General features: G+C 38.0%; 1 protein-coding gene across 1 annotated transcript; it reads right to left on the bottom strand.

The window, feature by feature from the left end:
- Positions 1–1,780: 1,780 nt before the first annotated feature.
- Positions 1,781–24,787, bottom strand: LOC588084 (cationic trypsin-like). The gene is made up of 4 exons (XM_030987624.1): positions 24,601–24,787; positions 23,899–24,155; positions 6,176–6,295; positions 1,781–2,052 (listed from the first exon to the last, which is right to left on the bottom strand). The coding sequence occupies exons 1-4, from the start codon at positions 24,747–24,749 to the stop codon at positions 1,781–1,783; spliced, it is 798 nt and encodes a 265-aa protein (XP_030843484.1). The 5' UTR covers positions 24,750–24,787.
- Between the last annotated feature and the right edge of the window lie 950 nt (positions 24,788–25,737).

Here is a 25,737-nt window from a genome sequence, read left to right as displayed (position 1 = left end):
GTTCTGATTAGGCTATTTTTTTTTAATAAGATGAGATCTAGGAAAAAAATACCAGTAATTGCTAACGAAAGGAAGATGATTAAATTACACTTAAAACAGGAGATGATATATCTCTTGGTTCTATAACTACTAAAAAGGTATATTCAATATTGAGTGCATGGGTTTCTCACAATCGTCAACTATATCATTGTGCAATGTTTTGTCATTACCAGAATATTTAAATTGGAAATTGTTTTTCACAATTAAGAGATAACAGGATTAGCAATTTAATTTAAAATTTCTGAACGATAGTTTACCTTCAAAAGAAAATTTGCTACAATGGTGCTCTTAATGACAGCAAATATAGACAGTTTGTATTACACTGTAAACTCGCACGAACATTTTGGAAATCCTTCAAAAGGCTTTTATGTCACCTTTGCAAGACAAATATATATATATATATATATATATATATATATATATATATATATAAGTGAAGAACTTCTAGTGAAAGGCTATAAAGTGTATGATGTAACATTGTAACTTACGTTATGTTAAATCTTATTTGCAACATCGCACAGAAGACAGTCTTTTGAAATTATACAAAATGAACATTCAAAGGTTTTTAAAAAAAAACGCAAATTCTTTATGGGTTGATTTTAATTTAATGGTGAAATCATATCTACAAAGTGTTAGTAACCAGTGGCGTAGACAGGCTCGTACACCTGGGGGGGGGGATTACTCAGGGGCGGATCTAGCTTTTTGCTAAGGGGGGGGGGGGTGACCAAAATAATGACGATGCGGAGCATCGTCCACGAGCCGCGAAGCGGCGAACCGATTTTTTTGGGGGTGTTTATTTGAACACCGTAAGTGATGTTTTCCTAGCATCTATTAACACAATGGAGACCATAAAAAGCAGTTCATGATAACGTCTTTTTAAATCAAGTAACAGTTAAATACACAGTTATATCCAGAGTTATCATGTGTTTGGTTAAGTTACCAGATGAGTTGAATATCTTCTCACAATATTTGCACTTGAAAGGGTTTCTCTCCAGCGTGCGTTCTTTTTTCTTTCTTTTTTTCTTTTTGTTCTTTCTTTTTTTTCCCTTTTTTTGTGTGGTTTGTTTATTAGGCCGCCCAAGGGGGGGGGGGGGTTTAAACCCCCTAAACCCCCCCCCCCCCCGTAGATCCGCGCCTGTTTAATCTTGTGGTTATCTTGTGGTTTCCAAACCACAAGCTAACCACAAAATACTTGTAAGATTTTCTTTTTTTTACCGTCTGAATTGGCTTTCATCGTGTGAATGCGGCTAATAACAATAAACACAATTACAATAATGATGAGGATTATTATTATCATCATCATAATTATTATTATTATTAATATTATAATTGTTATCATTATTATTATTACTATTATTATCATCATTATGACTTATTAAGTAAGCAAATATCATTCCCCAAAACCTGGGGGATGATTGTACATGCCACCCCCCCCCCCCACCTTGTGAGGTGGGGGGGATGCATCCCCCTCACCCCCCCCCCCCCCCGTTGTCTACGCCCCTGTTAGTAACTATACATTTGGAAAAGAAGGTGAAGTTCAAATTGTGTCATCAATGGTTGCTGTAAAACTATGATTGTTTAAAAAAAAAGTTAGTGCCAATAAATACCTCGAAAGAGGATGAGAAGGAAAGCAAATCTTTGTAATATTCGCACATTTCAATAGGTGATTGCCAAGGATATTGAATTTGCCTTGGGTTGATTTTCTTCGAAAGCCTTTGCGATCGGATTCACTGTACGTGAGTTAATACGAATCACAGATATGAATAACAAACTTTCCCTCTGTAGCGCGTTTACAAATTGCAACATGACGAATGGAGAGCGGGTGAGGATCGGTGTATGTCATGAACGGGGTTCGGTCGTTATCGTCGAACACCTTGAGGGCTCCCCGCTCGTACGTGACGAGGATTGACAGCGTTCTGTTGCTACTCAGTCCATAAGATGGGTTGTGTTTCTGACGTACCACACATCCAGACTTACACCGACAAATGACATGATGAGCACGTCCTCCTATATCTACGACAACAAAACAAAAGAGATCAAATGAATGCGTGCTCTTGAAGCATTAAACAAATATCGGTGTATCCAGATATGTATAAACAGAGGGGGGGGGGGGGGTTAACCCTTTGTGTTTAAATACCCCCTTCACATACACGGATTTCCTTACAAGTCCTTACGGATCGCCAACTCGTAGTCAATCGCAAGCATCCGTAAATAACTCGCTGGTATCCTTACATAGCTCGTCACAACTCGCAACAGTATCCGTGAAAGGAGAGTAAAATTTTTTGACATTTCAAAAATCTTCTTACGATTGTCCACGGATTTATTTGTCCGTAAATAACTCGTAAATAGGTCGTAACAATCCGTAATTATCGTAAACCGCTCGCAACAACACGTAACCACCCGTAAACTGCTCGCAAGAATCCGTAAATGACTCGTAAAGATTTCTTTAATTTGTTTCGGTTGGTTTACGATTTGTTTACGGATTATTTACGGATTACTTACGGATTATTTCGAGTGCTTACGTGTTGTTTACGATTTCATTGAGGTCGTGTTACAATGGCTTTACGGATTGTTACGAGTTATTGCGAGCACTTTACGTGTAGTTGCGAGTACTTTACAAATAGATACGTATACTTTAAATATTCTTACGTATCGTTTACGTTTTTGGGGAAAGGTATAAAAGCTGCAAATTTGAACACTTCATTTTCAATTGTATTTGGTTAAAAATCGTAAAGACTCGTAAATACTCGTAACTAACTCGTAACTATTCGTAACAACACGTTAACAGGTCGTTAGTAACACGTAAGTTGCTCGTAGTTATCCGTGACAACCCGTAACGAAGTATATCGTAATAACTCGTAATAATCCGTAACAAACCGTAAATAGCTCGTAATAACTCGTAACAACTCTTAAGTCGGTCGTAAAAGTGACCAAATCGTAAGGATCCATGAAAGATCCGTGAATTTGTGCGATCCGTAAAGCAGGGCTCCCACTTATACCCCCTTCACATACACGGGTTTTCCTTACGAGTCCTTACGGATCGCCAACTCGTAGTCAATCGCAAGCATCTGTAAATAACTCGCTTGTATCCGTAAATAGCTCGTCACAACTAGCAACAACTCGCAGACACTCGTAAGGATCCGTGAAAGGAGAGGCAATTTTTTTGACATGTCAAAAATCTTCTTATGATTGTCCACGGATTTATTTGTCCGTAAATAACTCGTAAATAGGTCGTAACAATCCGTAAGTATCGTAAACCGCTCGCATCAACACGTTACCATCCGCAAACTGCTCGCAAGAATCCGTAAATGACTCGTAAAGATTTCTTTAACGATTTGTTTCGGTTGGTTTACGATTTGTTTACGGATTATTTACGGATTACTTACGGATTATTTACGGATTATTACGAGTGTTGTGACAGTTGCACTTAATTAAGTTATCACCCAAGTCATTTGTTTCTTGTACTGTTGATGCATGACATGAAGACACATATATTTGTAATAGCACTTCCTCAGGCAAGGTGCCTAGTATAGCGCCATCTATTGATAACCACTTGATATCAAACACTCAGAAGGCTACAAGAACATGGTTGTGTTGAGGTCTAAGGATCCCCTTTTTGTCAGCGCATCATGGGGATTTCAGTCTTAAGATTGTCATTATGTCAGGCAAAGAGGTTAGTTTTGTTGTATATTGAATCTATTTCTATGAATTGTTGAAACATAAAGTGTAAATTAGTGTGTGTATTTTGTACTTCATACTGAGATATGTTGATGTTAGTACGTAGTGTAAGACATGCAAGCCCATGCTGGTTTAATATGTACATTTGATTTGATATGAAGAACAATGATGATAGTGAAGATATTGTTAAATAATTTGATGATATATTATGAGAGTGCTGAAGCACTAAGTAGAGATTCAGAATGTATAATTGTTTAGTTCATCGTTTATTCAAGATATAGTGAAGTCTAGTTGAGACACTTGTAGTGATTTGTATTTATGTAAAGCCATTTAATACAGATGGACTAGAATAGTGACTGGGGTTATTTTAATGAGTTATAAAGATCATGACACAATGTACATTATTTCAAATATACTGTGTTTATTGCTATATTGATGATGCTATGATGTACTTATATTTATTATTCTTTATCTGTGATTTATCCACAGTTTTCACGGAATTTACTGGAACGAAAATGAAACTCCAATTAAAGCTACAATTCCCGTAGAAGCCTTTGTTTAGACTATTTATTTGAGATCGACCTCGCTGCAGCCACAACGAGTGCTTACGTGTTGTTTACGATTTCATTCGGGTCGTGTTACAATGGCTTTACGGATTGTTACGAGTTTTTGCGAGCACTTTACCTGTAGTTACGAGTACTTTACAAATAGATACGTATACTTTAAGTATTCTTACGTATCGTTTACGTTTTTGGGGAAAGGTATAAAAGCTGCAAATTTGAACACTTCATTTTCAGTTGTTATTTTTTTGGTTAAAAATCCTAAGGGCTCGTAAATACTCGTAACTAACTCCTAACTATTCGTAACAACACGTTAACTGGTCGTTACTAACACGTAAGTTGCTCGTAGTTATCCGTGACAACTCGTAACAAATCGTGGAATTCTGCCGAAAGTATATCGTAATAACTCGTTATAATCCCTAACAAATCGTAAATAGCTCGTAATAACTCGTAACAATTAACTCTTAAATCGGTCGTAAAAGTGGCCAAATCGTAAGGATCCGTGAAAGATCCGTGAATTTGTGCGATCCGTAAGGACTCGTAAGGAAAATCCGTGTATGTGAAGGGGGTATTAGCCGAGTTGTATTAGCGAGTTATGGCGAGTTGCCTCAAAGAGGCACTCGCAATAACTCGCGAACAATTCCGTATGGCTTAGCGTAACTCCTTACAACATTCCACGACTCTCCCCAAAGTCGCGAGCAGCTCCAAAATTGTGAACATGTTCCAAAAAATTACCCGATTCGTTGTAATTCGAGGTGAACTCGCCTACACTCGTAATATACTCGCATTACCCGTAACAAGCTCGCGCTGCACTCTTCATAACTCGTAGCAACTAGCCACCTTATGAAGAGTGTAGCGCGAGCTTGTTACGAATAATGCGAGTATATTACGAGTGTAGGCGAGTTCACCTCGAATTACAACGAATCGGGGAAATTTTTTGAACATGTCCAAAATTGTGGAACTGCTCGCGACTTCGAGGAGAGTCGTGGAATGTTGTAAAGAGTTACGCTAAGCCATACCGAATTGTTCGCGAGTTATTGCGAGTGCCTCTTTGAGGCAACTCACCACAACTCGCCATAACTCGCTAATACAACTCGGCTAAGTGGGAGCCCTGCTTTAGGAATCGTAAGAAAATCCGTGTATGTGAAGGGGGTATTAGTATCATTCATTTTGTATGATTTATAATTAAATAATGATACATTTTAATCATCTTACATATGCCGTAGAGTGGTTCATCTGCTCTGCGAAACGTGTGGTATGTAGATCGTTCTGCCAGCGCGATCAAGATAGTGCCTACCGACCGAGTAGAAAACCGAATACTCAAATTCATAGATTTATCAGCTGGGACAGGTGGCAATTTTTCGAAAGGGTACCGCTTTCCAATAATATTACATTGCGTAGTCCGGAGATGAATATCACCTAAAGAAATGGCATGATAATGAATCGAGAATATCACCCATTCGCTCAATCAATCAATCACTGGTATATTAATGCTCTACAAAGAAGAAACAAAGCATTTGTTCTGTATTATGTTTATGTCCTCCAAGTTCATAATGTAAAGCGTTAAGGGAATTATATCATACTTATTATGCCATAATAAAGACACAATACGTGGAAACGTATAAATCACCAAAACGTTCACTATTTGAAAGAGTGGCAAGGGGGGGGGGGGTGATGTCCATCGTGACAGATTTCCCGTACATTAGCCATAATTGTCTTAGTATTTAAAACTTCCAATCAACCAGTTCCCTCCCCCCTTTTTTTTCTCCCCCCCCCCAAAAAAAAAAAAATGGGGTCGGGGTGATATCCGCCCCTCCATTGTTTCCTTGCTCGTCCCTCCCGAGGTCCATACCTGGACACGCCTTTGACATGCCCATAAAACACATGACTTTGATTACCTGTGATGTTACCGCTCCGAGCAAGAGAACCTTGGCAGTCTCTGTCATCTAAAGGTGGCGTTGATGCTGTTGGGGGCACTGTAGATGGTTGAGTTTCATATGATTGCGGTTTCTCCGTCGCTGAAGAAAAGAAATCGTTATTTTAAAAAAAATGAAATGACAGGAAAGATATTGGCAAAATGAGGGCAAAGCAAGAAATACTCCCCTTAATGGTTCCCCGACAGACATTTTATGCCCCAATGACACCTGGATTAGATTTGTTTTATTGTGAAGACGGTATTAGTAACATGTGATCAAAACTCTTTTTTTTAAAAATGTTTTCTGAGAAGTGCACCACTATCCCCCGGACAGGAAATTGTGAATCCGGCACTGGAAGAAGTACTTCTCTTTAATCAATATTTAATTTCAAGTAAATTGATTGTAATACATCGAGCTTTTAAATGGGTAAATCTGTTGATTTATCCGACATATTTGGTTCTGTATTTACCGAGAACGCTGCAAATTTCGTGCTGTCTTCTGTTTCTTATTCCGCACCCTTTTGGAATCCACGGTGCTAGGTCGCGCTCAGATGCGATCATCGAGTTATTGCTAAGAAGACCTCTTCGACATCGGAGTCGAAAGAATCTCGTTGACGCATCATCAAGTCTTTTGTGACATGACTGGGCATGTACACCTGTGGAGAGAGAGAGAGAGAGAGAGGGGGTGGGGAGAAAGGGGGGTACCGCAGTAAGAACTTGCGAAGAACAAACTATGGTGAAATGAGTAAAATACCGATTTTTCTTTTCTTTTCTTGGCGATTTTAGAGACAAATGCTCACCTACTCTGTTTAAAGAATCTTGCATCCGCCTCTTGACTTTGATTTCAAACGTGCACAGTGAATATTAATGGCAATTATACTACCTAAAACTGTTAACATGTATATAAATCTATTTAAAAAAAGGGGGGGGGGGGAATCTGAAATTATAAAGCATATTTTGTTGCTCAACAATGGTTACGAGACTATTGGTACTCCGTAATCGAACAATAACGAGTTATTCTATTATCCTGAAAGATAATCTTTAGCATTTTGTTTGATTGTTAATTTAAAAGATCTCGCAAAAAGGAGGTCAAGTGTGACCCCCCCCTCTCCACACACACACACACACACACACACATAGGTCTTTTTGCTTGTTTAAAGATATTTCCGGCAATTCTTTTGGCAACATTTTTCAACTCAAAAGGTTATAAATTAAGGGATTCCGAATATTATAACAGCAGAGGTAAAGACCGATCGATAATAAAAAGTAAATCAAAGTACTGAGAAATAAATAAAGATGCTATAAACCTACCTGGTAGACCTGTTCCAATTATCACAGTAAGCACGATTGGGTAGTAGATTCTGATCTAGAAAACAGATTGAACAAGAACTTAACATTTCAATAGGACGAGATAATATTCCGAACCAAACAATACATTGCCACAGAAGCAAGTCATTATTGTCATCATAAACTTACAATTATTATTTTTTATTTATTGAGATTGTAATCTATAATCATGTATTTTACTTTTTTCCTGTATATATCCCAATCTATAGTTTAAAATCTAGACTTTCGGAGAGAGGCAGGGTATAGAGAAACCGTATACATGTGGAGTCGTGTGTTAAAGACAGGAAAAATAGATAAATAGATGCTGAAATATTTAATCAATGATCATGAATCTTTAAAGGTTATATTCATGAAACGAATTTTTCTGTCAAACATTGAATTCAATACAAAAAGACGCTAATATGTAAATGTATTGATTAAAACGAGAAAACCTCCCTGTTATCTCCTTGAAATAACATTGTGCCCCAAATATCGGTTGTTAGAAAACTGTTCCGATGACAATATTGTTTCACAGTCAATATCCTACATTGACCGAATTCCTAACCTCAACCCTTGACTTACAGTAATATCTAATAATCTAACCCTAACCCTATCCTAACCTTTAACCCAGTTGCAACCCTAACCCTAGCCCTATATCTCGGACGCATCAAATTCCGGATTAACTGTCGCCAGATCACTAAAACGTTGGTCACAACCCACCGTGTGTGTTTTTAGTCCGTACGGTTTTTGGGGAGGCCACGGCCGCCACGTTTTTTCTGAAAACGTACGGAGGGAGTGGCAAAGGCAGGGAGGGAGTACCGGCAACGCACGTCACACGCACGGTGTTAGTACGTGGCCCGCACGCCACGCCTGGCCGTGACCGGTTGCGTGCATCGTACGTTGCGCACGTGGTAAGTGCGTTGTCCGTGCTTACAACGTACGGTCTTCGTTCGGTTGCCACGTTATCGTACCGAGGCTGTACTTACACGTACTGCTCACGTACGGTGTCCTTACTCACTCGCATGTTGTAAGTGCGTGCACGTGCGATGAACTCGGTGAGTTTTTCCACCCGATGTCGGGGTATATATAGGACGACATTCCGATGTTCTCCAGAAGTCCCAGCTGCTGCTGCCTCAAGATGCCGCCCATTCCACCGCAGATACGACATACTGCATTAAATCAGTACGCACAATGTGCGTTGTAAGTGCGGAGCACGTGCTTATTCGGTACATTCCACTTGAGTTCTGCGGGCTCATTGGACAGTTGAACTGGGGAAGTGGCGAGTAAGCACGGACCACGCACTTATCACGTGCGCAGCACGCACGTGCTAAATGCGCCTTCCGTAGAGCAAGTGACCGTGGGAAACAAATTTAAAAGACGCACGGAGTCAGTGCGTTGTGCGCTCGTTGGCAGTACCGGGCACGCACGCCACACGCACTGGGGGTGAGTCGGTAGCCCGAACGCAGCCCGAACGCAGCGAAAGTTCCTCGTGCACTAAAAGTGCTACGGTGTGTCAGCGTGCTCCCAAATCCGTACGGATGCGATACTCATCACGCACGGATACCCAAATTTTGCCCACGTTTTTGCACGTAGAAAGCACGCATTTGCAAGTACGGCGGGTTGTGACCACCGCATCGCCGGAAATTTCCGAATTTATAAAATCCAATTTTGTATACAATAAAGGCTTCCTCATGAAAATACGTACACTGAAGAGACGCATCCTGACTTCAAAGATTAAGAATACCGAGTGAAGCACTAATATAATTAATCGACAAACTCTAAGAGAGAGGGTGTATGTGTGGGGTTGTGTGGGCGTGTGCGAGTGTGTGTTTGAGACGCCACCATAATCGTGATTTCTTTTTTTCTTTAAAAAATATAAAATAAAAAGGTTTTACTAAGCAGTTTTGTGTAGCTTGTTCCCATAAAAATATTTATATTCACTTTAACCGTTTTCACTTAATTGAATTGTTCCATTTACTGGAAAGCCATTACATTTGATTGTGCAAAAGTTCAGGGACCAATTCCAGAGACGGAGGTAATAAGACAATTTATGGAACAAGTTACGACTGTTTTGTTTCAGAAATAAGAGCTCTCCTCTTTTGAAACGCTCGTTTCATTTCCGCCCATTAAGTACAAAACAAGGGAGGGGCGTGCGCTGGCTTCATCTAGTGCTGAATTCGTTACTGACATTAAAATTTACTGGGTTGGCCTTTTCTTCCGATTAATCAAAGTGTAATCGAAAGATAAACTACAGTCTGAGATTGTCAGCATGAAATACTTTTTTTTAATTTTTTTTCTATTTTTTTTTTTCCTCCAATAGTGTAATACAAACATACAATTGAATAAAATAAACAAATATTTTCAATATTGATTGCTTAAACATAAACATAATTAAACAAAAACTCATATGCAGTATATATAACTTAGCAAAAATTGAAAGTAAACTTATAGTACATAAACATATGTAATAAATAAATTGTACATATTATTCACTTATAATAAACAAAACTAAACAAATATTATATATGAAATACACACACACACACGCACACACACACACATACACATACCCATACGTCTTGCCAAAGAAGGGTGTTATAATGCCGAATTTGGATTCTAACTCTGATTGGAGTCAACAGAACATTTCTGGAGACAGATCAAACTGACCACAATACTTGATTACGAACATACTTGTCAGTTTTTCGTTACTTGTATAATTCATTTGTTCTATTATATATTGTATTACTGTATGGTTTATATATGTCATTTAATTTGTGGATATTTGAGTGGAAAATAAATAAATCAAATCAAAATCAAATCAAATCAAATCAAATAACAAGATACAAAATAAAATATTCATTTTTTAAAAAGGAAGATAGACTGAAAGAAAGCACTAGGCGGGGACGATAAATTGGGAAGAAATTTATTTAGCTTAAGTAAATGTGGAGGGGCTGAAGGATGTGATTATATTTGGATACTACGAACATCAATACCACATTGAAAAAGATAAATGCATCGATCCCCACCATGCCCCACAACCACCCCAAAATTGAACCTTTCTTTTAATCTCATTCTCATTGCTGTACAGGGTGATAGCGGCGGACCATTGGTGGTGAAGACTAAAGCTGGATTTAACTCATATGAATGGACTCTTGTAGGAGTCGTCAGCTGGGGTTCCGGCTGTGCCGATGCAAATGCCTACGGGGTCTACTCTGATGTGTCATAATTTAACGATTGGATAAAGGATACCATGGCCAGCAACTAAACAATTGATCACAGTTATTCCTCCAAGAGTAATTGCAACGTGTAAGAATGTATCGATGGTTCTTGACAAATGTATAATTACACAATTTCAACGCTTGCAGGATTTTATCTTAGAATATCTAATACGAACTGAACAAGCGGAATATAATATTCATAAAACGCACTTGCATTGTGGATTACATTCGACAACGCCATGATATTTGGTCATTTTAAAAAACATTTTAAAAAATGGTATACTTGACATTATCAACTTCGAAGGAAGAGTTAATATTTTGCCAAGTTATAAAAGGGTCACCATGTAGCAGGTATGTTCGGAGTACTATACATATATATATATATATATATATATATATATCTATATATCTCAAAACTAGAGGTACAATCTCATATAAGAAGACAAAACTAGAGAGGGAGAGAGAAAAGAAAAATACGAGGACCATCGGATAACTAGAGCAATCTTGGCCACATTATTTGGATACAACTTTTCTAATCTTTCAGTATTAAACTTAATCTCGTATTGACGTTTTAGAGTTTCGTTATTAACATTTCTGGACAGCTTATATTCTGATGTTCAAAGTAATATTATGACCTTGTAATAAATACCAATAGATGAAGTGCAAGAATGCAGTTCTTGTGATGAATAAACCGATGTAATAAGTTGAATATTAAATTACCTTTTGAATTGTATATTTTTATGGTTTGAAAAGCAAAGTAATTTGACAAAATGGTCCTGATATCGTTCGAAACAGATACATTTCAAGAGGTCAGTAGAGGTAAAGAGAAAGAGAGGGGGTGCAGTGCCAAAGAACTCTTTCCCCCTCTCTCCGGTCACGTGTTTCTTTATAATTTACACATATTGACCGCAAGATGGCATGAAGTGATACCTTGCGTCCCAAAAAGAACTATACACTTTTGAAATGGCTGCCGATTGCCGAATAAAAAATATATGATTCTGGGCAAAAAAGTTTTATATGCATGGAAAGCTCATAAACTCAACTTTCATATGACACCAAAAACTCTGAACATAATTCATGCTTGGGTGAGCACTGCTCACTTTTGTAAAGGGAATGAAAATTGGGTTGCGCAGGAATTAGCCTTCCAATTTGTGAGAGGTAAATCCTTTGGAGCTTACGGAATTGAGGATGATATGACCAAGTTATGATCAAGTGAAATCGAGTGAAATTTGTGGTTTATGGGATTAACATTTTATGCATGAGTGAACAAGAATTGCATTTGTTATTACCGTTTAGCAATGTAACTTTCCATGGTAGACTCGGTGGTGTGTTTGAATAATTAATTTACAAAAATCTCCTTCTGGTTAATAAGTAAATCAATGAGATGTTCAACTAATCTTACAATAACTGAAATGTGGGGTGAAGGTTTGTATTCAAAGTCACAGATGTAAAAAAAAAAAAAAAGTTTGTAACATGGAAATTACAACATGTACCATTACCCCATCCTGACTCCCATGAACACACCACTGAATCTACCAGGGAAAGTTACAATGCTACAATAAAAAATGCAATTCTCGTTCACTCATGCATACAAGTTTGGTTTAATAAACCATGAAATTCACTCAGCAAATCATGAATGTATCATATCACCCTCAATTTTGGGACGCACGGTATATCCACTTTTAGATAGAAGAATCTTTTACTTGGACTAGGGATACCTCTGGAAAGGGAGAAAATACACAGTAAAAGAACTAAATCGAGAAATAGTAATGACAAAATAAGAGAGCCAGATCAAGATACAGAGAGTGCGCGCCCTTTACAGGTGCAGAGACATGGCTATTCTAGAGAGAGGGAGGAGGAAGATATATATATATATATATATATGTATATATATATATATATATATAGATATATATATATATATATATATATATATATATATATGTATATATATATATACAGAGAGAGAGAGTGTGTGAAATAGCGAGAGAAAATGTAAAAAAGTAATTCCCTCCTATATACAATGCGCTATATGGTCTGAAACCCGACATAGTCACACCACGCATGCATGGACTCTACCACATCAAGCCCTTAATTCCCCCCGAATAAAGCCCTCACTGATGCACAAACAAAGCAAATAAATCGAATATTTAAGAATGAGTTTTTATCTCTCTTTTATGAAATTGAACAATTTACATTTTATCAAAATGCCAAAGAAAGAAATGGTAATTCAGTGCAGAAAATACAATATTCTGCAATGTTATGTGCGTATGTCTTTTGGCAAGACATTAATCTACAATTGCCACACTCCACCCAGGTGAGGTTAATGGGTACCTGGCAGGAATTAGTTCCTTTTAACGCTTGGGGGAGGGGCGTAACAGCAGCCGTGCTAAAGCCAGGGTAATAATAAATGGAGCGCCAGGATTGGCAATGTGCTAGACATGAGCGCTATACAAGACTCCACTATTATTATTATTATTACGTATGCACGCTCAAGGGTGGATGTATGTGTGTTGTATGTGTGAGTGTGGGAGGGTGATGGATAATAGCGAGTTTTCGCTCAGCAACTTACAGACCTTCGCGGACGCAGAGCACTCAGGTTTACGGCCGTCGCACACAGACCGCCGATACAATACGTGGTTTCGCTTTTCGGTGATTGCGTACGTATCTTTACGGAGCTATTGCATTTGCGATGCCATTAGGCAATTTTCGTAATGTAACCAAATTTAATGCATACGTCTTTGTGAAGTGCCTCGATACAAAATATTTCTTTCACCTGATAAGGATAATAGTATTTCAATAGACAGAATCCAAACTGCATACATTAGTTGTTGCCAGTTCGACAAACATGATTGATTGATTGATTGATTGATTTGTTTTATTGTCCACTTTGAGTGGAAATTCTTCTTTCACATGGTTACAACTATATACAGTATATAAAGCATAGATCAATTATTGAACACATTTTAAGTTACACATTGCTCATTAATAAACTCAGCACTACATTTTTTAGAACAATAAATCATACTTTTGCATTTTAACTATATGATCATATTGACTCGTTGGCAACTGTATAATTAATTTAAATATTCATGTATGAATAATATTAATCATTTTAAATGTTAAAGTATACTTAGTACCAAAATATATTAACGATATCGCCCCCCTCCCCCCTCCCATTACCTTCAGGAAACCTCTCATCTTATTACTTTACTATTGAACATGTGGATGGAATCGGGGACAAACGAGTTTCTAAAGCGGGCCCGCTTAGTACGGGGGACACATAGACGAACACCAGATCTGTTGAAACTAAAGTGACTGAACAAAGGATGGGTTGGATCTTTCATGATTCGCATGATCTTAGCTAGTGAACCTTCACCATACAACTTTTCCATGTTGGGCAGTGCTGTACCAATGATTTTCTGTGCTATTTTCCGTGGTCTATCTAGCGCTTTCTTACTGTAACATGTGAGGTTGCCATGAAAACAAATTAAATTAAACAAGAGAATGGACTGGATAATTGACTTATAAAACAACACGAGAAGAGTGTTATCTAAGTGCATTTTCTTGAGTTGTCTCAAGAAAAATAACCTCTGATTAGCTTTCTTTTGTGTGGCATGTACATTGCTTGACCAGTCAAGTCTGTTTGCTATGGTAGTACCCAAGTATTTATATTCCTTGGCTTGTTCTATTACATCACCATGTATGGTGAGAGGTACATGTTCATCCGGTACATTCTTAGGGAAGTCTACGATCATTTCCTTAGTTTTTGATACATTGAGTTGCAAGAAATGTGAGTCACACCATTTCACAAAAGTATCAAGCACCGCGAAATAACAGTTGGCATCACCGGAAAGGTATCCTGTGATGACTGTGTCATCGGCGTACTTGATGATAGTACAGTCGGCATCCGTACTAACACAGTCACTAGTGTACAGTGAAAATAGCACTGGGGATAGTACACACCCCTGAGGCGCTCCAGTACTAACTACCCGATCATCAGAAACGATGTGACCCACTTTCACACGCTGGGGCCTATTCAACATAGACCCCATGCAATTTGCATACAGACAAAACAGGGGTGTGGAAGATGCAGTTTCGCTTCTCTTGCATAAAGTGTATTCACATTTAGATACTCCTAGGTCGTACATTAGATCAGCTTTTATAGACTTTTCCAGTGCATTCAATACCATCATTAGGGATATTTCGCAAGCTCATTGCGGACAGAGAATCTGCGGTTCGTGTGCAAAATTGAGAAGCTACTATAGTAACAGCAGGGTGATCGCTGAGGTACTGAAATCCAGAACGGATTTTGGCCAAATCTACGGGCGTTCTCATTGACGCCCCAAGTGAATAAACAGCCAATCAGCGAGCTTGTACCAAAGATGGTTATGAGAATTTCGTCGTCTAATAACGAAGGATGACGAATTTTAACGGGCGGATCTAGCTTCTTTTCTATGCAGGCGTGGACGGGGGGGGGGGGGGGGGGGGGGGGTCGACATATGAAAAATCGCGCCGACCGGCAATATTTCGCTTAGTGGGGGGTAGGGAGCACTAAAATTTGTTTTCAATTTGAAAAAAGTGGCAACCAATATTTCGGGGGGGGGGGTAGAAAGCACCTTAGCCAGCCCAAGGGGGGATTTAAATCTCCTAACCCCCTAGATCCGCCCCTGACACGAATGACTCTTCGGCGAGTTTTGTTTCTTCCGATTATTGTTTCTGAACAATAACAACATAAATATGGATATTTGTTTTAAAACTTGATGATAAATTATTGTTGAAATTTGATAAAAAGCCGTTTTGTGGCTTGGTCGAGACAAGTTATGCTAGTCGTGTAGTCCCGTCTGTACCGTATTGCGTGGAAGAGAACAGGCCATTTTCGTAATGTAATCAAATTTAATACATACGTCTTTGTGAAGTTCCTCAATACAAATTATTTCATTCACCTGTCTAGGATTCGCAATAGTCAGAATGCAAACTGTATGTATTAAGTGTGGCAACAACTAATGTATGCAGATTGGATTCTGTCTATTTAAATATTATTATTATTATCAGGTGAATGAAATAGTTTGTATCGAGGCACTTGATTCACTTGGGACGTCATTGAGAACGCCCGTAGATTTGGCCATAGAAGGTCCAATTTTGTTATATATCTCTCTCTATATATGTAATTTTACTAAAGGCGTCATTGGAGGGACATTTGGAGTGAAAAAATGAGTCATTAAGTAGACATTAGGGTTAGTGTTAGGGTTAGGGTTTTTATGATGTCCACATAATGTACCATGTAGGGTTATTTATATATATATAGGATTTCCCGTCAATTTTAACCCATTGTATACGGGAGCTTGGTGGTGCCTGAATTAAGCCTATGTGAATAAGAGAATTCAGTAGTCAGTTAACACCTTTTTCATTCAATTTCATCAATGTGCAATTCAATGTCGTCCTGAGAATCCTACAACGTGCAAATGTCCATAAGTTGATTTAGTCATTTGTCATTCAAGTTGGTAAATGTTCAATCAATTTCAAAACCTGTCCATTTCATATCGTCAGACTTCTGTTAAATACGTCCCACCTGACGGTCTGCAATCATTTCAAAATAGTTTCATTCAAATTCGTCGGATAGAGCTAAATAAACCCTTTTCATAATTTGTGTACGCTTTCTTTTATTGTTGAATAAGATATATTAAGAAATTGTTAAAATGGACGGGAAAAACCTTGTGTGCGTGTGTGTGTGCGTGCGTGTGTTTGTGTGAGCGTGTGTTTATTCAACAAAAATTTCCCCACTTTGAAAATATCCTCCAAAATTATAATTTCATGATATCCGCATGATTGTTTAATGAAATAATGAGTGATGTTTTTCCCTCTTTCTTGTGATTGAGATGATCTACTCCCCTGAAAACAAGATATAGAATGCAGAATGATATTCTACTTCACATTTTATGAAGTCGGATATTAAACACAAATAAATACGAAGAAAATGAAAGAATTGTGAAATTCCATGATCAGAAGGCATGGAGAGTTGTCCACAAATGATGTCATCAAATTAAATATCGCCCTCTGGTTCCCACTTCCTTATACCTTGCCTGATTTTGTTCAATTTTTCACTAATCTTATTCAAATCGTTTAAACTTTACAATAAAGGTAACTTAGGATGAAGGTTTTGGTTCCCCGTAAAGGGCTTGATGTGGTAGGGTCCATGCTCGGTGTGACGCAGACCATAGCCCCTGCATATACAGTATAGCGCATTGGGTATAGGAGGGAATTACTTCTTTACATTTTATCTCGCTATTTCACTCCCTCTCTCTCTCTCCTTATCTTTTTATCACCTATCTATATTGTGGATATTCTATTTCTATTTCTCTCTCTCTCTCTCTCTCTCTCTCTCCGTATATCTATCTTCATTTCTCCCTCTCTCTCTCTCTCTCTCTCCTTATCTTTCTATCAACATTCTATATTATGGATCTTCTCTTTCTATCTCTCCCTCTCTCTCTCTCTCTCTATCTTCCTTCTCCCTCTGTCTGGAATATCTTTGTCTCTGCACCTGTAGAGGGCGCGCACTCTCTGTATCTTGATCTGGCTCTCGTATTTTCTCTCTCTCTCTCATCACTATTTCTCCATTTCATTCTTTCAGTATATCTGTCTTTCACTCTGTGTCCTTTTCTCTCTGTTTCCATCTGTATCTCTCGTCCAAGTTCTTCAATCTAAAGGTGGATATATCACTTCATGCCACCTTGTGGTCAATATGTGCAAATTATAATGGAGAGAAACAGGTGACAGACCGAGACGGGGAAAGGGAGGATCGTTGGCCGACAACTCCCCGCCAGGTCCAAGTCTTCCTCTACCGTCAATAAATTTCAAGTGGACTAAGTGACCACTCCCTAGTCTATTTGATCCTTGGACATAATACCCCAAAAGCTAAGCCCGAATTTTTTTCATTTAGATCGTTTAGGCATTTTGTCGTCGAAGATTTTGTCGAAGACCTATGTAAAATACAATGGAATGATCTATTATCGTCCGAAGAGGACGTAGAGTATTGCTGGGAGAAATCCAGTGAAGCATTCAAGGCATTAGCTGATAAACATGCTCCCCATGTTACAGTAAGAAAGAAACTAAATGGGTTTCCCTGGATTACAACTGAATACCTGGCTCTATCTAGGGATCGTGACTATTATAAAAGAAAGTTTGACAAACTTCAAAAATCAGCAGAAGCAGGTCAGGAAATCAATGAACTTTGGAATAAATATAAATATCTCAGAAATAAAGTACATATCTTAAATAAAAAGCTGAAAAGGGACTTTTTTCGCAACAAATTTCAACAATGTGCAAACAAATTGCAAGATTCGTGGAAAGTCCTGAAAAAATTACTCCCGAAGAAAAAAGTTTCAGTTAATCCGAATATTAACACAGGAACTCATATGACTTCAGATAAAGTAGAAATTGCAACGTCATTCAATGAATTGTTTGTTAGTGTTGGAAAACGACATTCTCCTCTTAACCAACAAAGTTTTAATTCCTTGAATACATTATCAAAGGTTGGATCAACGTTTAAATTCCAAAGCATAGATTCGGAGGTTGTAAAAAGAGAACTTGGGAAAATTGATGTTAACAAAGCTGTTGGTCTGGATGACTTAAATCCAAGATTATTGAAAATCGCTGCCCCTTTTATTGCTGAACCACTTTCAATAGTGTTTAACAAATCTCTAAGCTCAGGATGCTTCCCAAGTGATTTCAAAAGAGCCAAGATTATTCCAGTACCAAAAAGTAGTGAAACAAGTGACATTGGCAATTATAGGCCAATTTCTTTATTGTCCTGTCTGTCAAAGATACTTGAAAATGCAGTCCATGCCCAGCTTTATGAGTATCTCCAAGAATACAAACTGCTATCTCAGCGCCAATCGGGTTTTCGCCCAAAGCATTCAACTGCAACTTGTCTAATTGAAATAACTGATTACTTGTTAAACAATATTGACTGTGGTTTGATAACAGTGGCGATATTCCTTGATCTCAAAAAGGCGTTTGATGTTATATCTCACGAAATATTGTTATTAAAAATGCCACATTATGGTATTAATTCTGTTGAATTAGACTGGTTCTCTTCATACCTAACGAATAGGCAACAATGCGTCTCATTTCAAGGTGTCCAAAGCAATTTTCTACAGATTTACTCTGGTGTGCCCCAAGGGTCTATTTTGGGCCCCCTATTTTTTTGCTTATTTCTTAATGAGATGTGTAACTTAAAATTTAGTAAACAAACCAAAATTGCTCTGTACGCTGATGACACGGCACTGTTTTGTAAAGGTAACAATTTAAAAAGCAGTCAGAAGAAACTACACAAATATTATGATTTACTGCGTAAATGGTTTGAAATAAATAGTATGGAAATAAATGCAAAGAAAACTAAAGTGATGGTCTTTGGAACGAAACATAAAACTAAGAACCAAATTTTGAAAATCTGTCATGGACGAGACTATCTTGAGAATGTTACTGAGATCAAATATTTAGGAGTAACTCTTGACCAAAGTCTAAGTTGGACACCATACATATTGAATGTGACTAATTAGATTAATCGGGCTATTGCATGCACTAGAAGGATTAAGAGTTATTGGAACCAAAGCCTACTGAAACATCTTTATTACTCCCTCATTCTTCCACATATAGATTACTGTTCAGTTGTTTGGGGCAAGTGCAAAAATAAAGATTTACTCAAATTACAGAGGACGCAGAACAGATATGCAAGATTAGTCCTTAATGCAGACTATCTAACCCCAAAAGACATCCTTTTAAGCACTCTTCAATGGCAAAGTGTTGAAAATAGAATCAACTACCACTACTGCATTTTCGTCTACAACATACTCAATAATCTAGCCCCTTATTATTTAGAACCTTTTGCTTGTAAACGTCCAGTTTACTATGTTACTCGTCATTCTACCTTGAATCCCTTATTTATCCCAAAACCCAAGACTGAATTTAAAAAACGATTTTTTTTTTTTCTTTCATCGCTCCAAGCATCTATAACAATCTACCGACTCATATTCGCACGGCAACTTCACTCCAAATGTTCATAAAACAAATTAAATCACTCCCTCCTTAATGCATGCACTGGTACCTAACGTTATATCATGACTTATTACAGTTAGTTTTGTTTGTTTTGTTTGTTTGTAATTGTGTAGTCTGTAGTAATTTTATTTCTTACCTTTTACCCTTTTGATTTTATGTCTGTCATTTATGGCATGTGTATTTGTATTTGTATTTTGTATTGTATCAAAAATATCTTAAATGTTTAATAGTTCAGGCCTTATGTTAACTTTGATCTAGTTTTTAAGTTGTTTTAGTTCTCTTATGGTATGTTGTTTATATAATGTCTTTGTTTTCTACAATGTATTCTATTTTTTGTAAATCTTTGTATGTACAGGGCTCTTTTGTAAAGCAGGCCTCTGGCACTGAAAAGACTACCCTGTTTTTAAATAAAACTGAATAAATAAATAAATAAATAATTCAAAATACTAAAATCAAGAAGCGCGGAGCTGTATAGGCGCAGGCTTTTGGGCGCAGGCTAGTATTTTGTATGCATGCAGCGCATTGCGCGTGCGGCAGCTATGCAACATTCTACTTTACTTTAGTTAATTATGTAATACTTTACTTTAGTTAATTATGTCATGTTTAGTTTAAGGAGCCTATCCACAACAAGCTCTGCTTTTCCATGGGCTCCGCCACTGTATCTCTTAAGATAAACTTAATGGACAATATTCTGAATAGTGTGTACCGGTATTGTATGTACATGTATAAAATAATCATTTTCAATATGTTGTTACACTCTTTGTAAAATGAGATATTGTGGAAACCAATAAACTATCTATCTATCTATCTATGACGTAGGTGATGACGCTCCTCGGTCCAATATAACGGACCGCTGTGACATCAATCGGGCAATATAACGTTGGAGATCCTTGCAGCTCTAGTCACGTGATGGCGCTTTGACCAATCACTAATCAGTATCTATATAGACTATATAATATACATATTTTTGTTTTTGTTTTTTTCAAGTAGCGTACTGATCTGACCATACAATTTTTGATTACTTACATGTATCAGATTCCTTACAATCTGTACATAGTCGATAGGCTTCTGATAAAATGTGTATTTTTCACCGTGCACACAAGTAAGTGGTATTTAATCACAACTTTACATAACTAGTTATTATACAAATAGTGAATGGCCATGAGTGCAATGGCATACAAATAACGCACGGTATCGAGTACATTCATGGCCAAATAATGCACGATGTGCGAGAAGAGCCCCTGGATATACCGCACCGAGGTCCACAGGACAGAGTGCTGTATATCCAGGTGGCGATTGCATTATTTCGGCCCACAAATGCACAAGCAAACGTGCGTTGTTTGTTTTATACAAATTCCCCCTGCTACAGAGCTGCCCCCCCCCCCCCAAAGCCAACGAATAAATAATTGAATTGGATTATAACCTTCACCCTCACGCTTCGGTCTTGACCGTTGATTAAAATTAAAAAGTGATCAAAAAAGTTGCAAAGTCTATCCAATTTCATGCTATCCGAGCATCATTGTGCGTACACTTCGCGCAAACTTTGACACGCCCGCTCATTGCCACTCGCATCGATGACCTCATTCTGAGTGCAGGGGATGTGCTATACCAAAAGCACTATACCTGCACTCTGGCGAGTGCAGGTATAGTACATTTGGATGCTATAGTGCAGTCCACTGAATGTCACGTGACCCGATTTGAACCAATCACATTACAGAACATTCTTGGAAGTTGTATAGTATACAAATAGTGAATGGTCATGAGTGCAATGGTACAAGATTTTGCACGAGGTGAAAGATAAGAGACGCTATATTCAACGAGGCGCAGCCGAGTTGAATGGAGCGTCTCATCTTTCACCGAATGCAAAATATTGTTCCACTGCACGAATAAAGACCATTCACTATTTGTTTTACACAACACCTCGGACGTTAACGGGCTTAAAACACTTTTCCTAGGCCTAAATCTCAGCATTTTTTTTTTCTTTTTTCAATTGATGAAATTGCTGATAGTGAGCGCGCACTATTAAGCAGGCAGCAAACCACGCGCGTACCATGCGCCGCGCGTACCAATACGCGGAGTGCAATTTCGTTTGATCCTTTCGCACCATTGCACTCTGACGTCACTTAGCTCACCATATACTTTGTACATCGTTAGTGACGTCAGAGTGCAATGGTGCGAAAGGATCAAACGTAATTGCACTCCGCGTCAATGATGCCGTTCAATGGTACTTTTAGCGCATGTCATGTGATCAAGAATTGACCAATGAGGTTGCAAGAATCTTAGTAAGCGTTGTATAATACAAGATTTTGCACGAGGTGAAAGATAAGAGACACTCCGCTCTATTCAACGAGCCGCAGCCAAGTTGAATAGAGCGTCTCATCTCTCACCGAATGCAAAATCTTGCTCCATTGCACGAATAAAGACCATTCACTATTTGTTTTATTCAACACCTCGGACGTTAACGTGCTTAAAACAATTTGTTGTTGTTTAAAGAACAGTTTTTCTAAGCTAAGACTAGTCCAAATCTCAGCGGGTTTTTTGTTGTTGGTTTTTTATCGATGAAATTACCGATAGTGAGCGTGCACTATTTTTAAGCAAACCATGCGCGTACCATGCGCGTACCATGCTTATGATTATTGTGTCGTCATGATCGTTTGATCCATTTTGTACCATTGCACGGTGACGTCACTTACCTCACAATATCCTTTGTACATCGTTTGTGATGTCAGCGTGCAATGGTGCAAATTGATCAAACGGAATTGCACGCCTGGTGAAGGATGCCATTGAACATATTCATAATTCCAAGACCAAAATCTGCGCACGTGCAATAAGCACGTGCAATAAGTTTACTCTAGAACATAACCAACCCTGAAGAAGTGACCGAGGATGATGATGATGATGATGATGATGATAAAGAAGACCAGTTCAGACATGACGCGGTAAACCGTCTCGTATTTAAACGGAGTTTTACTCAAACTGGTTTCGAGTTATTTGAGTATTTAGTACTCTTGCAACCCCTGTCTAGAATTGCCCACGGTCGCTGAAAAGGATTTGGTTTAAGATCTAATCTACGTCTGCTACATATCATCGCGGATAGCTTTCAGCAAAGCAAAATCTTCAGTATTTACTATCTCCATTATAAGACAACTGGAAGGTAATTGAAATAGATGTTTGTATTTATTTTAGATTCCTACATAATATTCACATTCAGATACCTCGAAGTGAAAGTGTACTATGGTAAGATCCTGTATTTTTCTTTTCATTTCTTTAAATTAACATTATTGTGTGCTCTCACATGATTGTTTCAAAGGTTATTTTCCCTTTAAAGAGATAAGATTCGAATATAGGGCCTCAGTCAGAATAGTACTTGCGCAGTAGCCTCTGATAATATCTGGGCTGTGTATCCTAAGAAGCGTTTTTAACTAAGATAATTCATCCCCAACAATGAAAAAGAATCGACGGCTTTGCTTCTTACAGTCAAATATATATTGTATTCATATGGAATATGAAGTAATATGAGCACGTTGGTATTTTGTAAGCAAACGAGAGTGATAAAGTCATTCATGAATAAAAAATATGTAAAGATATAAAGAAAGTAAGCAAATATTAATCGACTACGAGGGTAATGGTACAAACTATCATCGCCGAGGTGATCTCTAGGCTACTATCATACATTGCCCGAGTAAAGTAGGTATTTGTTTTATATCCCACATCGGCAATACGGTCTTTTTAAAGTGAATTTTACATAATTAAAAGAACTGATTCTGCAGACACGGCTTCAGCTAGATTTTACAAAGCACAACACGCATACATGTAATACAGTCGATGCGCGCTCATTTGACATTGACATTGAATTTGACATTTCGCGTAACCTACTTGCTACGCTTATTCAATGGGCAAGTGGGGCAGCAGCAAAAAATTACGGTACAAAAGTCCTATCGCAGGGAGATAGTACTTATCTATCATTGATCATGTGACCTCGTTTAGACCAATCAATTGCAAGGCTTTTAGTATGCGGGATAATTTTTTTTAAATGATTATACATGTTAATCATCTATAAGGTATACAGGCTATAGTCTGGGCCAATATATAATGTAATACCTACCTAAAGCTCCCCAGCCAGTGACGTAGGCCACTGTACCATCACTTGGTCTGGATTCAGCTAGACAGGCTGGTGAGGCATAGTCATTGTATCGGACAAGACCATCGAGCTTGATGAGAGCAATGTCGTGACTGTCGCCGCCATCTAAATACTTTTCATGACGGATAATCTTCTGGGCTCTGAAAGTCTGACGAGTCGCTTCTCCTGTATCGGCTATTTTGTGACCTCCTACGGAAAACTCGTAGATGCTAAGGTTCAGTCTGAAATGGATAAGGGTGAAACTTTCTTTGAGTATTCAGATATCGGATACTTGCTGATCGGGTATATATTATAATGAATTTATATTTGTATTCACATCTGAACAAGTAGTAAAAAAATATTTGAAAAAGGGGGGGGGGGGGGGTTTGTCTTCCACGCTTAAAGTCAGTACATTAAAGTCACTTGATAAAATAATTAACGAGACAAACTGTGTCAAAATGTGGGAAGCTAAGCTCATGAGCATCATACAACTATAGGAAGAATATTATTTGACGAAATGAATTTTGAAGAAATTTGGTTTCACGATATTTGGATTTCTTCTTTTTACGAAGGGTCCGACCTAATGTCCAGCATATCCTCGTTTAGTCGAGGCTATGCATACAGCTACAACATGTGAATATGAATATATAGTAATCGTTTGTTTTTCCTGTGCCAGCATGCGCTTACTTTTTTTTGTAGCAATGAGCTGCAGAGACAAGCCATTGATTTTCAATGAGGGTGGCGCCACAGTAGTGCCCGTTATTCTTGATCACTTCAGTCATCCAGGGCCAGCTGTGTGGCTTGGCAGTATGACCACCAACAATCATAACTGACATTTCAACGGGTGGAATCGCCGGTAGACCGCACTCAGTAGCCGCTGGAATTAAAAAACAGCGCGAGAATTTCACTTAATTTAGTGCATAATCATTTTATTTTAAGCATTGCTCCAACAAAATTAACTGTAAAGGATTGTTCACACATTATGCCGCCTCAAAACCGCCCCCATATAAAAAATAATAATAACAACAACAACATAAAAAAAACGCCACGGTAATTATTTTTTATAACGTGTAATGCCCCATTCACATACATGGATTTTCCTTACGAGTCCTTATACGGATCGCCAACTCGTAGTCAATCGCAAGCATCCGTAAATAACTCGCTGGTATCCGGAAATAACTCGTCACAACTCGCAACAACTCGCAGACACTCGTAAGGATCCAAGAAAGGAGAGGCAATTTTTTTTACGTGTCAAAAATCTTCTTACGATTGTCCACGGATTTATTTTTCCGTAAATAACTCGTAAATAGCTCGTAACAATCCGTAAGTATCGTAAATCGCTCGCTACAACACGTAACCATTCGTAAACTGCTCGCAAGAATCCGTAAATGACTTGTAACAATTTTGTAAACGATTTGTTCCGGTTAGTTTACGATTTGTTTACGAATTATTCACAGATCATTTACGGATTATTAACGGAGTATTACGAGTGCTGACGTGTTGTTTACGATTCAATTTGGGTCCTGTTACGATGGCTTTACGGATTGTTACGAGTTATTGCGAGCATTTTACGTGTAGCTACGAGTGCTTTCCGAATAGATACGTATACTTTACGTATTCTTACGTATTGTTTACGTTTTGGGGGAAAGGTTGAAAAGCTGCAAATTTAAACAATTTATTTGCAGTTGCTATTTTTTGGTTAAAAATCGTAAGGACTCGTAAATACTCGTAACTAACTCGTAACTATTCGTAACAACACGTAAACAGGTCGTTACTAACACGTTAGTTGATCGTAATTATCTGCAACAACTCGTAACAAATCGT

Source organism: Strongylocentrotus purpuratus, unplaced genomic scaffold (genome assembly GCF_000002235.5).
Source record: "Strongylocentrotus purpuratus isolate Spur 01 unplaced genomic scaffold, Spur_5.0 spur5_scaffold_16, whole genome shotgun sequence".
NCBI lineage: Eukaryota > Metazoa > Echinodermata > Echinoidea > Camarodonta > Strongylocentrotidae > Strongylocentrotus > Strongylocentrotus purpuratus.
Note: the sequence above shows the minus strand (reverse complement) of the source record. Positions and strands in the feature narration are given on the sequence as shown.